Source organism: Nesoenas mayeri (genome assembly GCF_963082525.1).
Source record: "Nesoenas mayeri genome assembly, chromosome: 3".
NCBI lineage: Eukaryota > Metazoa > Chordata > Aves > Columbiformes > Columbidae > Nesoenas > Nesoenas mayeri.
Window position 1 is genome coordinate 67,231,619 of NC_137544.1, and position 13,458 is coordinate 67,245,076.

A 13,458-nucleotide genomic window follows, 5' to 3' on the forward strand; every position below is an offset into this window, starting at 1 on the left:
AAGGAAGAAGATTGTCAAACTGGCATCAGTAAAACCCCAGAAGTATATGCTATAATAAACTTTCAAAACCAGAAAATATTGCAAAACCAAGGAATATGAGATTTCAAAAGCAACTTTACCATAATAGGGAAAGCATTTAAAAAAACCCCTAGCTTTAATATTTCATCAGGAAAGACATAGCATTTAAAAATATTATTGGTTTATTTCAGGAGAAAAGAATAGCAAAAATGTTAGTTATGAAAATAATATCAGACCCAGATACTATTACTTCAAGGACTATGCTTTCAGAAAAAAGTCTGGACTTGATAAATTCACAAGGGAGTTTTATACAGTCTCAGTCTCATACATCAAATAACTTTAAAGAAGTTGCAGAAGAGAGTGTGTTTATGAAGAGATACTATAATTGAGGACAGGCTGCATTAACAACTTACTCTCAGACGGGCAAGTTGAATAGCAGAAAATCCTCTCACGCCATTAACTACTGGAACCAGTCTGTTATACAAAGCCTAGAAAAAACACATGAGAAGTTAATGAAAGAAAAAGTTACAACCAGGAAGTAGTTACATAAAAAGGTAATGTTTTTGCATTATTCAGTCTAATTTCAGTAAGAATTTCTCAACCACATAAGTGGACTTCTGGTTAGCAACTTAAAAACAGTTCTGAGAAGGTGGTAGGCTTTTGAGCACTGTCTATGATTTAACAGTCTAAATCCAGTTACCAAAATTACCTTGTTTCTATGTTTTACACACACAACAAAATTATTACTTTGGAAATTGGGAACCCTTTAGACTTTAACCAAGGTTCAGATTATTCAAACTATAACTATCACTTGCAAACTGGCTTAAATGCATATTTGTGTTGGACCAAGTAGAAGGGATATGACAACCTGGCTCAGTTTTAACACTGTAGCCAAAAAAAGGAGGCTCCTTCCTTTACATTCTCCCTTCCCCTTAAAGTCTGAAGTTAGCATTCATGTTAAGATCACAACAGATTCAGTGGAGGGAAGAGGATCTAGTTTATTTTTCCACACAACCTCTTCTTCTTCTTAAGGTACATCATATCCAACTATGCATCAGAAGTGTAACTTTTAACTTTGAAAAGAGTACACAAATTACTAAAAATATATATATAGAGAAAACATACTTTGTCAGACTATTTGGTACAGTCTGAAATAATTGACGATGTTCTGGGCAGAAGATCTTTAACTTAAAGACTACTTTATGATAGTTATCTGCTAGAAAAATATATTCTATAAGCAAAATTTCTCAACAGAACTTAGAATGGCTTCAGAAATAGCTCCTGTTCACACAGTGAAAATATAAAAATAGAATCAACTTATTTTGCTTTGAAATGCAGTTTATTGAAAATCTGAAAAGAAAAAATGTCACGTGGATATCAGAAAATAATTCTCACCTTATCAGATTGAGTGTTCTCATGTAAGATCCTAGCATCAATAGCAGCAGCCAGCAAATTATTTGCAGCAGTTATAGCATGAATATCTCCAGTCAAATGAAGATTGAACTAGAAGGTGAAACCAACAAAATCTTTTTATAAGAAACCATTGAACTCAATTTATTAATCTCAGGCAGATTAGCAGCAACAATTGTTGCTATCTCCTTGAGGCTGCTGCTCTGATTAGTCACTTGTCAGTGTAGATGAAATACTATTAGGCTGAAAATACACCTAGCTACATGAACGACTTGTTTTCACCCGAGTATGTGGGAAACTACCCTTAGTTTAGCCAAACAAAGCCATGAACATCTTTATTCTTTGCTAAATGATTCAAGAATGAAGAGCCCAGGGCTATGATTCCACATCATTAATACTAAACCAGTTTACTGTCAGTATTAATTAACGACCGGGGGCCGAGGTGTAGATTTCTGTGGAACCCCCCAGAGCACACCGCACGTGCTGGCTCTGGGGCTGAACTTTCTGCTGAACACGGGAGAACAGCCCCAAGATAATCAGGCCTGAACTTTGCTGATATAAAGTTTGCCCAGCAAAATTTTGTGGAAAAATCTGAAATCAGCGGCTTAGATTGGATTAGATGAGGACTTGTGTTATGTAGTCACTCTGGTTTTTTATGTACCTGTGACAGAAGGAGGCAGAAGGTCAGGTTGAACTGAGCTGCAGCGCTGGCTGCAGAGGGGCACCTTGGCTGTGCTCACACTCATGTGCAACAGGATCAAAACTCTAACTAAGCACTACATCAAGGCTGTGTTTAGATCAGCTGTGTGCTTTCAAGGTGGTAGTTCACTAGTTCGATCCATGGTTTTGTTGAGCTCTAAATTAGATTCTTTTGGGGTGAAATAATCAAGTGCTGTGAATATGTGCATAGACTTAGCTATACTATCCTTACATGTCCCATTGCCCAGAGAATCTGCTTGTGCTTTACACTCTGGAAAGCAACACAAACCCCTGCTGACAGCTACGAGTGGTGTAGCTCCTCGGCACATGGCTAATCCTGCTGAGAACGAGGAAGGGAGGGCTAAGGAAGGCACCCAGGGTGGATGACTGCAGCCAACTGACAAAAAACACTACACGTGGTCTAGCTTTCACCTCTGTCCTTTCGACAGGTGTCCTGTCAATAAATGCATGGATCACGTAGCTTTACATCGTGAATGTTGTGCCAGGCAAGGGTGCACGCTTCTGTCAGAATATCAAAGTTTTTACAGTGAGAGCATTTTGAAAGCACACACCTAGCCGGCTCCTTCCAAAGCTGGCAATGTGATTTTCAGAATCCTTCAAAGAGAGCTGGCATAACGCCAGAAACAGAATTCCATTTACTTATGGGTAGAGGAAAGCTGCGGATTAATTTAGGAGTAAGAAAACAATTGCCTAGCCTCAGCCCATCCCCAGGGAGGTGCCCAATGCCCAGGCTGGGGCTGTCCCAGTGGCCCCAGTTGCTGCTTCTGGCTGGGGCTTGGGCAGGCACTGGCTGCCAGGCCCTGCCCGGCCATCCCCATGAGGAGGCCCAGCCCCTGCAGCTCCCCAACAGCCTGCACCTCTGAAAAACAATTTTTCTCAGGAGGCTTCTCCGTTTCACTACTGTTGTGGAGCCAAATTAACTTCCTTTTACTTATCCAGCAGAAGTTGTGGTATTCACCCCTCCGCAGTATTCTGGGCATGTCTCACACTACCACAGGAGGATCAGCCTGGCTAAGAGCAAGTCCATTTTGCTGCACTCAGTGACTTCTGCTAAAAAGAAATATTAAACCCACATTTGAAAAACTTATTTCCCCAACCCACCTGCCCTGGGCCTCTCTGCCTTTTTCTACTCCACCAGAAAAGTAATGCTTTCTCATTCTCTTTCACAATAGATCGGGATATGAAATGAAAAAAATAGCAGTAGCCAACTCTTTGTGTTGTATGTTAGGTGTAGATAGCAGCCCTCTTCTCAGGAAGCGTTTGAAGGATAGCTGAGGTGTTATAAACATGTACAGTATCTGTGCAATGTTTTTGCACCCCCATTCCACAGCCCCTCCCTGTCACACAAAAGGCATGTGGAGATGGCAAGGACCTCTCCAATTCTCCGAGCAGACCATTGCCACTGACCAAGTGCCGCAGCGGCCACCTCAGCCTTCCCGCCCCTCCGAGAGGGACAGGGACTAGCTGCCACCCCACTGTCTCACCTCCTCCATGGGAATCACTTGAGCGTATCCACCACCAGCTGCTCCACCTGCACAGGAAAGCATATGGTCACATCAGACTCACACCAGCTTTGGAAAAAAACAACCACCCTTAAATACACAAAGCAAAACACACACCATTGATTACACATTTCTCAGAGCTTTGATTTCTATTAGGGGATCAACGATGTACCCAAAGAAATGGGATTTCCTTACACTTTGCTGGCTTTTTCAGCAGGCAGTAAAATGGGAATTCTTGATCTGAAATGAAAACCTACACATGATGGGTGGCCCAGACTTAGGCTACACAAGGGCTACCGTCTGCTCCTCCCGGGATTTAGGACACAGTCATGCACATGCAGCTATTGAGTGGAAAGATGTAGCAGTCACGAGCAAGCACTGCTTCTGAACAAAACCTTCACACCCTGGCCTGAGTGCTCCATCCCAATTGCTCCTTAGGTTGCAGGCAAAGGAGTTCACTGTAGCCTACACACAAGTTGAGTGGAAGGATTAAAGCACTCACATGCACCAGTCTTGGCTGAGAAGCACCAAGCACCAGGAGCCTTCCAGCTGAAATCAAACTTGTTAACTTAAACTTCAGCAAAGCAAAGTAGAGTAGATGGGGAGTGCTTGCCCAGTTAGGCACCAATCTCAGCTGAGAAATGGCAAAAAAAAGATTGCATTACTTCCTATCAGCATTGGAGACAGGCTTGAACTCTGGCTGGCTCTTACCTGGCCTGCAGGCTCTTAAAGGGTTTCTAGGCAAAAAAGTAGCAGCGCATGAGTAGGGATGACAACTCAGACGAACAGAAAGAGGTTCAGACCCAGCAAGGGTGAGGTGCAGACACAGCTGAACCATATGCACAACTGCCAACTTCCTTAGCTTAGATATTTCCAATCGATACAAGGGAATTTAGGACTCTTTTTTCAAGGAAGAATTAAACAGTAAAATTTAGAGACATCTTTAGTGAGTCTCCAAGCAGAGGAGGGGCTGGAAGGGGTGTGTACTTGCAGAAAACTCCTCCTGGCTAACATATCCCCATGCCTTTCATCGTATTTGGGCTTTATCTGCATTATCGATACAAGTACATGAACATAGATATGAACCTTGCATGGGAAGATGTGTGCAAGAAACCTTTATCTATTAGTTATATACTCATAAAAAATCCAATATGCTACCATTCAGACAATCCACTGAGTTACTGAAGTAACTAAGGAATTAAAAAAGAAAAAACTAACAAACGGTATTTCCTTTTAATTTTAAAGAAGTCATAGAATGTACAAATATTATGTACCTTTAACTCCAAAAGTAGGTCCTTGGGAAGGTTGTCTCAGACAAGCAAACGAATTAATATTAAGGTGTGCAGTAAGCGCCTGAACAAGACCAACTGTGACTGTGCTTTTCCCCTCTCCTAGGGGTGTAGGGGTTATTCTAGCAAAATAAGAAAAAAGATTAATCAAATTCTTCGCTGATGTCAGCCTGGCTATGGATATCAGAACTTACAGTTTTTTTATTTCAGTGAAGAATATTTGTACAGCAAATTTCAATAAGATTACTTTATCTCCACAAAAATACTGCTACAATGTTAGCCCCTAGCTCAAGCTGGAATGCTAATATACATGTGTCTTCTATTTAAGCAATTTACTATGATAGCAGAAAAAGATAAGATTATTTTGGCAAAAGTTCTAAAAAGAATATATTGAATTTGGATATTTTTATTACAGCACAAAAGTCTCACTAGTTTCATTAAGAAACCATCCATCAAGATACTCTGTAGTAATGCATGAGATGTTTTGTTCCCACTGCTCAAACTTCAAATGAAATAATAGAACATTTTAAATTAAATAACCAACACTTTTGTTTGTAGAGCTCATCTATCCCTCTCCAGCTTCCATGTCATCATAATCCTCAACAATGACAGATCAACTGCTTTTTAAATGAAACAGGACATAAAAGTCACTATATTCAACAGAACATTATTTATTTTATGTTTGTGTTTCATGATGTTTTTGCAGATTTAAGGGTGATGAGGGACGATTACCATCCGACCTCCCATACAAAAGCTCAAAAACCTCATGCTACAAATCCCACATCTAGACTATCATTGAATCAGGACAGAATTTTACAAAGACATCCATCCAATCTTGAATCAGAGAGTCTAATCTCCACTCAAAGACTATCCTTGTCCCTTTAATGAATGGACAAAGACAGCTGACTTTGCAAGTAGAAAACTTCATCAGCCTTCCGTGAATGAGAAACACCTCAGTTTAAGTGATGTCTTCGCTGCTTTCAAGGTCAGCACATTTGTTCATGATCCATGTTAAAAGTGGGAGGGGTGTTGGGGCCTTTTCCCTTCTTCTTCTTTTTTTTATTTTTTTCCTTCCTTAAAAGTATGAACATAGCTCACATCTCCAAAATGCATTAAAATGATTCAGTTGAGGCACTGCATTTCTCCTTCTGACTGGCAAAAGAAGAAAGCCCCAGTCCTTCTGCCACTCACACCACTCTAAAACAAATACTACTTTTTGGCAAAGTGTAACCATTTAGATCTTTGGTGTCTTCAGTACTTGCAGAGAAGCAGGTGCCTTAGTGAAGCTGACATTAAGAACTGATGTTCATTCCCAAGGAAATACAAACATGCACATGCATCCTAGTCAGAGAGGAACACTTATCCTATAATTTCTTCAAAACCTGACCTAAACCATCTAGCTCTAATTAGGAACACTTCCTTTCCCAGCTAGTATTTTTTCCAACATATCACTATCTTTAGATCATTTAAATGGTGTAAAAACATCCGTAAAATTGTCAAATGCAAGAAGACACCTGTGTTACCTCCTTGCCTTTAAGATTCAGCTTATTTCAGTTAGTTCACAGATTGGCAGAGGCTCTTCTTTGTTCCACAAAATGTAAACACATGAAAAATATTAATTTGTCACAAATCTATGTTTTATATCAACATCTGATCGTGAGCTTTCTGTTAAAAAAGAAGCCTTTGTTAGATATGTCTGGAAAAATTTGGGCAATAGGAGGCAAGCCAAATTAACAACTTCTATACTGTTCTAGGAAATAATTTTCCTATTCAGAAAATTAACGTTTTAACTCAAGTTCCAGTGAAATCAATGGGATTTAGTACATCTATAAGAGATTCCCTGAACTGAGACTCTTCAGAAATAGTATTTTATCTGCTGATAGCTTTGCACTACTCTTGTATGAACATGTAGTACTTGGGTTACTTAATTTGGAGATTTGTTTTTAGTTACTTTTTCACATGTTTATAACATCATGATTGCCAACCATTAGATCCTAAAGCATCATCTGTAACTTACTATCCAGACTGCTTTGTCATCTTGCCTTCCTAGAACAGCACTCCCTTGACTTAAAATGCAATTCGCAGATTTTAGTAAAATATTTACGTAGGGCCAACAAAAGGTGGGAGATTTGGAGCATATCCTGAGAAGAATCCATTTTATCTACTCTCAAAAGCAGTTTCGGTCTGTGTCATTCTTTTTATTCACACTATGCCTTCTTATTTCCTCTTGATCTACTACAGGAGCACAGAATGCTGCTTTCGTGTATGCAGCTCCTAGGAGAACAGGTACTTTTAAATCTCATTCACATTGTCACAACAGCAAGCCCTCCCAGTTTTACTGTTCCTGCAATGATAGCTTCTGTTTTTCCCACTATTTCTGTCATCTCCATCTTGTCCCGGGATCCCTATTTTTGTTCAAAGATGCTTCCTGCAGAGCACCACAGCCAGGTTAACTCACTTTCACCCTCCTGACTACTTTTGTAACACTGGTTGCCCGAAACCCATTCAAATCATTATTAGTGTTGTTTCTCCTTGTTCTCCTACTGTCTCATTCACTTTTGTCAACTGCCCTAATCTCATTTACTTGATCCTCTTATTCCTGTGCATTAAAGTCAGATTTAAAGAATGTATGAGTAAACTTGAGGCATTACTGCACTCATTTAAAGACTTATTAAGATGTTATTTAAAAATGAACAACAACTACAAAACCACCAAAAAGCAAACCATACTGCTACGAAAAAGACACCTCTACCTATTTACAGGAAGTTACTAGTAAAGGTCTTCTCAAAACCCCCCCCAAAAACCAGTGCACACAATGGCTGCGCTGCTAACAGAGCAACTTGTATTGGCAGTGCATCCTGTTGGTGGTTACCTCTATTTTTTGAATACCAGACACATGAAGTTCACATTCAAGAGAATTCAGAGGTACCTTCTCTAGGTTATTTACTCCAGTTCAAAACACAGCAGAAGGCTGGCCTGGCATGCCTAGCAGCAAAAGGACTCCCTACAGCTCCTATGAAACAAGCAAAATCAAAGATGCATCCCACTGTTCAGTCAAGGAAAGCAAATTGGAATTGACAAATCCATAACCAGAAGGCATGTTTGTAGTTGCATGAAGAATAATATCCACTTGTGGCAGAAGATACGCACAACCAAGCGCCACATTACTAAAATGCTCAGGTAACCCCGCTGGCCTGTTCTAAAATTACTGTAAAATAAGCCAGAAAGCACTGGGAATTTTCTATGAGAAAGAATTTTTTTCCAGAGAACGAAAACAGAAACACACCATTGCACATCCATCAAACTGGGAGGAACAGATCTTGCCTCTGCTGAACTTCTAGTACATTGACACTGCATCAGCCACGTCTCTGCTGAAAATGGGGCACTCTGGGAGAACCAGCCACCACCAAAGTGGGGGTAAAAATGAACTAGAGCAAGCTTATTTTCACCAAGGTACTCATGCAAGCACACAAAGCTTTGCAGCAGTAAGTGGACATGTCATTGCAGACAGCAGCTTGACTTCATCAAATCTTCTTGGCCTTAACAGCTTACACTTTAAATGTGTTCCTCAGATGGGTTTGTTCATTTCAATCTGTTTTTTCCCTTCTGCGAAGCTCTGTGCTCCTTAGTTTTCCTGGAACTAGAGCTGCTCAGATGAATATCTAAAGGCTCAAAATGTCTAAAGGCGGCTGTGATGGAGGAAGAAAAGCAGCAACTGGACTTCTATAAATGGTCTACACAGCACTTGGGTGACACTCTTCCAAGAAAACTCATCTACTGCAGTAGATAGGAATAGACACAAACCTCTGAGAAGTCAAAACCAGGAACCTGACTTTTCAGTCTCTTTCCACCTAACAGAATAAACAAAATGTGAGGACTCTGCATATCACACTATTCAGTGGAGGCAGATTGACTTCTCATCTTATATGAGACACCTGGGCAGGACACCTTTGGTACTCAGAAGCTCAGCAGCAGCCCGAAGACTACAGGATAAACCTTAAGAACTAAACAGTTATTTAATAGTTTCAATAGTTACCAGAACCTCAGTTTTAAATATCATTTAAAAAAAAAAAATAAAAAAACACCTGAAATTAAAAGAAATTTCTATTAAAATGATTTCCTTAGAAAACTTATTTAAAATATCTTCCCTTTTGTACCTGGCCTACTTTGATCAGTTTTTATAAATACAATAATCCATCCACTTCAGTTATTTTGTGGACACTGAGACATTTTTGTTGGCTGCACTACTGAGCCTACACTCTTGCAACTTAGGTCACTTGCTCACATGAGTATAAAGTTACAACCGCCAATGGCTAACTTTAGCTCAACTGGGCAATACTGTGTTTTGACCTTATGCAAATCTAGGAAAAAAAAAACCAACAAAACCCAAACCAACTCATTTAAAATACAGTAATGAACTCCAAGAGACTTTTAAACCCATTTCCATTATTCTTCAAATGTCTTTAATATGTTTTCAATCTAAACACAGAAAGCCCACAATAATTTTCCTCTTTAAAACTTCTTACTTTGCCACCTACCAAGCAGTCACCAGCTCCTTGGCAAAGTAAGTTTTCCATAACATTGGAAAGCTTTCCCTCTTTATGTATATCAAAACAAAGATAAGAATATGCAGACTTTTTGTTTGTCTGTTATACATCACGTTAGCTTACAGCCAAGCTGTTTCTGTGGGAAAGCTACATAAGGTCTCCCAAAGAGAAAATAAACAACCAGTGAGATGATACACTGCACCAGCTGTAACCTCCTCACAGCTACCCCCGCCGTCGTGACTCCAGCAAGAACTTTACTGGATATGTGACAATTCTCCTCTTTCAAAGTTCCTATCCTCAACTCATCAGTATCAGCAATTTCATAGTTTTTAATGAGTCCATCATTCCTATGATCCACAGGGAATCCTGCAAAGACAAGCTATGGAGGGCATGGGCAATCAAGTCCCCGCACATGACAGCTTCACCTACATACATCTCCCACCCAAGATTATGACCATCAGAAATTTATTTCTGAGCATGGAAATGTGATGACTCCTGTCACTTCATTGAGGTGAGATTATGACTATGTTGCAATGGCATCCTCAAAATGGGACTGGAGTTCCAGATATGAAAGCACAGTGATCACTGTGAAGCTAAAATCATAGAATCATTTCAGTTGGAAGAGACCCTCAGGACCATCGAGTCAAACCACTAACCCAACACTGGCATGTTTAGTGTCCCTAAGAACCTCATCTATGCATCTTTTAAACACATCCAGGGATAGTGACTCAACCAGTTCCCTGGGCAGCCTGCTCCAATGACTGACAACCCTTTCGGTGAAGATATTTTTCCTAATATCCAATCTGAACCTTCCCTGGTGCAACTTGAGGCCATTTCCTCTTGTCCTGTCACTTGCTACTCGGGAGAAGAGACCAACACCCTCCATGCTACAACCTCCTTTCAGGTAGGTATAGACAGCAATAAGGTCTCCCCTCAGCCTCCTTTTCTCCAGGCTGAACAACTCCAGTTCCCTCAGCTGCTCCTCATCAGACTTGTTCTCTAAATGCCAGGAACAGACTTAGGAAACCATAACTGCAAACTCTCAAAAGCCAGAGACTCATCCAAGACAATCCCCATCAGAAGCTGTGCACTGACATGATGAACACATGACAAACTGTCTCAGCCATGACTTTGCTTTGGACTGTCAGATGTTTCAGTGCATCAAGACAGTGATATTTTCCCTGCTTATTATTTGTTTTGGTTTTTTGTTTGTTTGCTTGCTATGACTACCATTTTTGTTTTCTTTTAAGCACCTTGTGACCCAAGAAATACAGCGAAGAGAAATGCAATCCAATATGCACTCATTAGAAGTAAAACGCAATTCCATATCTGAAAATTCTGTCTCTAAGATATTTACCATCATACAACTTGTACAAGCATTAAGTTTTTATTTATTTCTCTCTATTTTTATCTTACCAAAAGGTACTTTGTCACAAAACAATCTATTCATGTTAGGTGAAAAGTTCTGATTTTGAATTTGCCAGCATTCAAAATCCAACACAATTCTTACTAAAAGCAGCATTATATTTAATATTTTTTCACAATATGTTATTTCTCAGCTTACATTTCTGAAGTCAATACATTTCCAGAATTAACTGGTAAAAGCCACAGCACTGGAGCATTTAAAAACAAAATGCTGGAACACACACAGATCCTAACAAATTTTAGATACAGTTTCATACTGTGTTTACGAATATGCTATCTACGTGCTTGAATGCATGATTAAGTTACCCTGGGCACTAAGCTACTAGGTCATGCACAAGCTTTATTCACTTGCATGTTCTCAGCTTGCAGTGAATGGGTGGCAGTTCAAGTTAAAATATCCTGCAACATATTATTTTTTTAGCACACTAAAAGCCTGTAGACAGGCAGTTGCCACCCAAGAGAGATATGATAATTTGTGGCTCTGACCCCAAGGTGTTTTAACATGAAACCTATAATAAAAAGTCACACACACACACACACAAAAAACCCAAACAGGTGGTAACGAGAAAAGGTGAAAAGAATGCTTTCCACACAAAAGAAAATGGAAATGTTATGAAGAAATTAAGTCTTCATCCTATTTTTGGGTGACACAATCTGTTAAATAAACTGCAATTTTTCAGCATACACAGTATTTATTGAATGAGCCATTTAGGCGTACTTGTATGCATTCAGAAAGTACAAAAAAGGCTTTCCAGTTAGTAGCAACTTTTTCAAATGTCATAAATACAGCTATACTTAGGCATAGAAAGGCAGATTTGGTTGCATTTCACTATCCAGAACAACAAGTTTGGGCTCTAGCACATCAGGAATAAACTAGAAGAGCATTTGCAGCAAATATTTATAATTCCTAGTAATCATGAAACATTTAAACAGGCACAAATGTCACTGACTGCAACATGGATGAAGGTTGGAGATTTTGCAGCTTGTTGAATGCACACACACAGTTTTCACTCCCTTCACATATGAAAAGCCCACATCATACATAAAAAATATTTCTATCATGTCAAATACCCTGAAGTATAAGCATATATCTTAAATGCTTCCTCTGAAGCACTGGAAACTTATTATGAAGACCTATACTGCATTCTAGAAGAATTTCTAAATGTCTTTGGTTACTGTGAACAAATATAATTATCCAAACCGTAGGTTTTGGTTGGCCGTGCCTTGGCAGGAAGAAGATGAAGAAAGCAACTGATGGTATTATTTTACGCCCCGATTTCCACACCTGAGCAGTGTCCAGTTTTCATTGTACTGAATGTTCCCCTACCAGATGCAGTTCCTCACTTTTCTTAAAATAATTGCCTGCTACAGTCAGTTCAGCAAATGTGAGCACATAAACACAAATTCTATATATACTTTATATGTACAATATTTCAAAGTCAAACTTTGAACTCTCTCAGAAGAGAATGTTCCCACTATTGCAGCCACCTTGCCCAGATGCTCCTACTGCAGCAGATGTGGTTTTGTACTCACCCCTCAGATGGAATGACTTCAGAGAAGTTACAAATAGCAACATACTGCATAATCAATCTGTGTAGGTACCAAATCCAGCCATTTGTTTGTGAAACACAGTTCAGTCTCTAGACATGTTATACAAACTAAAGAAGATACAATTTTCTGTTTGTTGCCAGCTTTTCATCTTGTTAGTCAAAACTTCCCATTTCATCCACATGTATATATAATTCTGTGTGCCAACAAATCAGCATTCAGAAAAGTGCTTGAGAGACCTTCCTTGAAGAAGACTGTGAGCCAAAGTGGGGTGAAGAGGTGAAGAAACATAAGCACTGGTCCACACAACCTTAGACAACTAAAAACCACCTGAATGGGGCTTTGCATCATGCTGTCTTCCACCTCCAGATATTTTCACATAAACTCTGCTTCTGTGAGACTTTGCTGCTAGAGAAGTCTGGCATAACCTGCAGCACAGCACCCAACTGATGCAGTTGACAACATCAGCCTACGGTTGTGCTACCTGCACACGGTAGGAACTTTCTTCAAGCTCAGCCACACACTGAATCTGCTTTTCTTTCTCCAAAGCAGCAAAATACAAAATAAAACTCTACCAAAAGAAATGGGGCTCAACCAGCTATTGTTTCCTTCTCTAAAACAATTGTTCCAATGTCCTCCAGGACATCTTCATACATTGCAGTTCTGTCACACAGCACTGAAGATGGCTTCATAACTTGCCTGCCTCAGCTTCGTAACACCAGGTTTCTCAGTCTACAACAGCTTCATCTCAGATAGTGCAGAAATCCAGGTTGTCCCCATAGGAAGGCAGTAAAGCAAGAAGTTTGCAAAACATTACCCCAACTGAGGAACTGGTAGGTCAAGGCAGCTGAGAACAGTCTTCTCCTTCCGGATCAGCCTAAAGCTATATTTTAATCCTGATTGGCTTTACTTATGAGAAAGCAATGAAGTTAATTCAGAATATAAAGAACACATTGCAATATAAGTATTAATGAAACCCCTCACATGTTTGTTCACAAT

General features: G+C 39.7%; 1 protein-coding gene across 1 annotated transcript in view; it reads right to left on the minus strand.

Annotated features, from left to right (window-relative positions):
• MTHFD1L (methylenetetrahydrofolate dehydrogenase (NADP+ dependent) 1 like) overlaps positions 1 to 13,458 on the minus strand; it is a gene marked incomplete at both ends in the record, with an annotated part of 146,005 nt that overhangs the window by 102,987 nt on the left and 29,560 nt on the right. The window contains 4 exons of the mRNA XM_080341821.1: positions 432 to 506; positions 1,414 to 1,521; positions 3,633 to 3,679; positions 4,925 to 5,061. Of these exons, the coding sequence (XP_080197947.1) occupies positions 432 to 506; positions 1,414 to 1,521; positions 3,633 to 3,679; positions 4,925 to 5,061 (367 nt within the window). The remainder of the gene's footprint in view (positions 1 to 431; positions 507 to 1,413; positions 1,522 to 3,632; positions 3,680 to 4,924; positions 5,062 to 13,458) is intronic.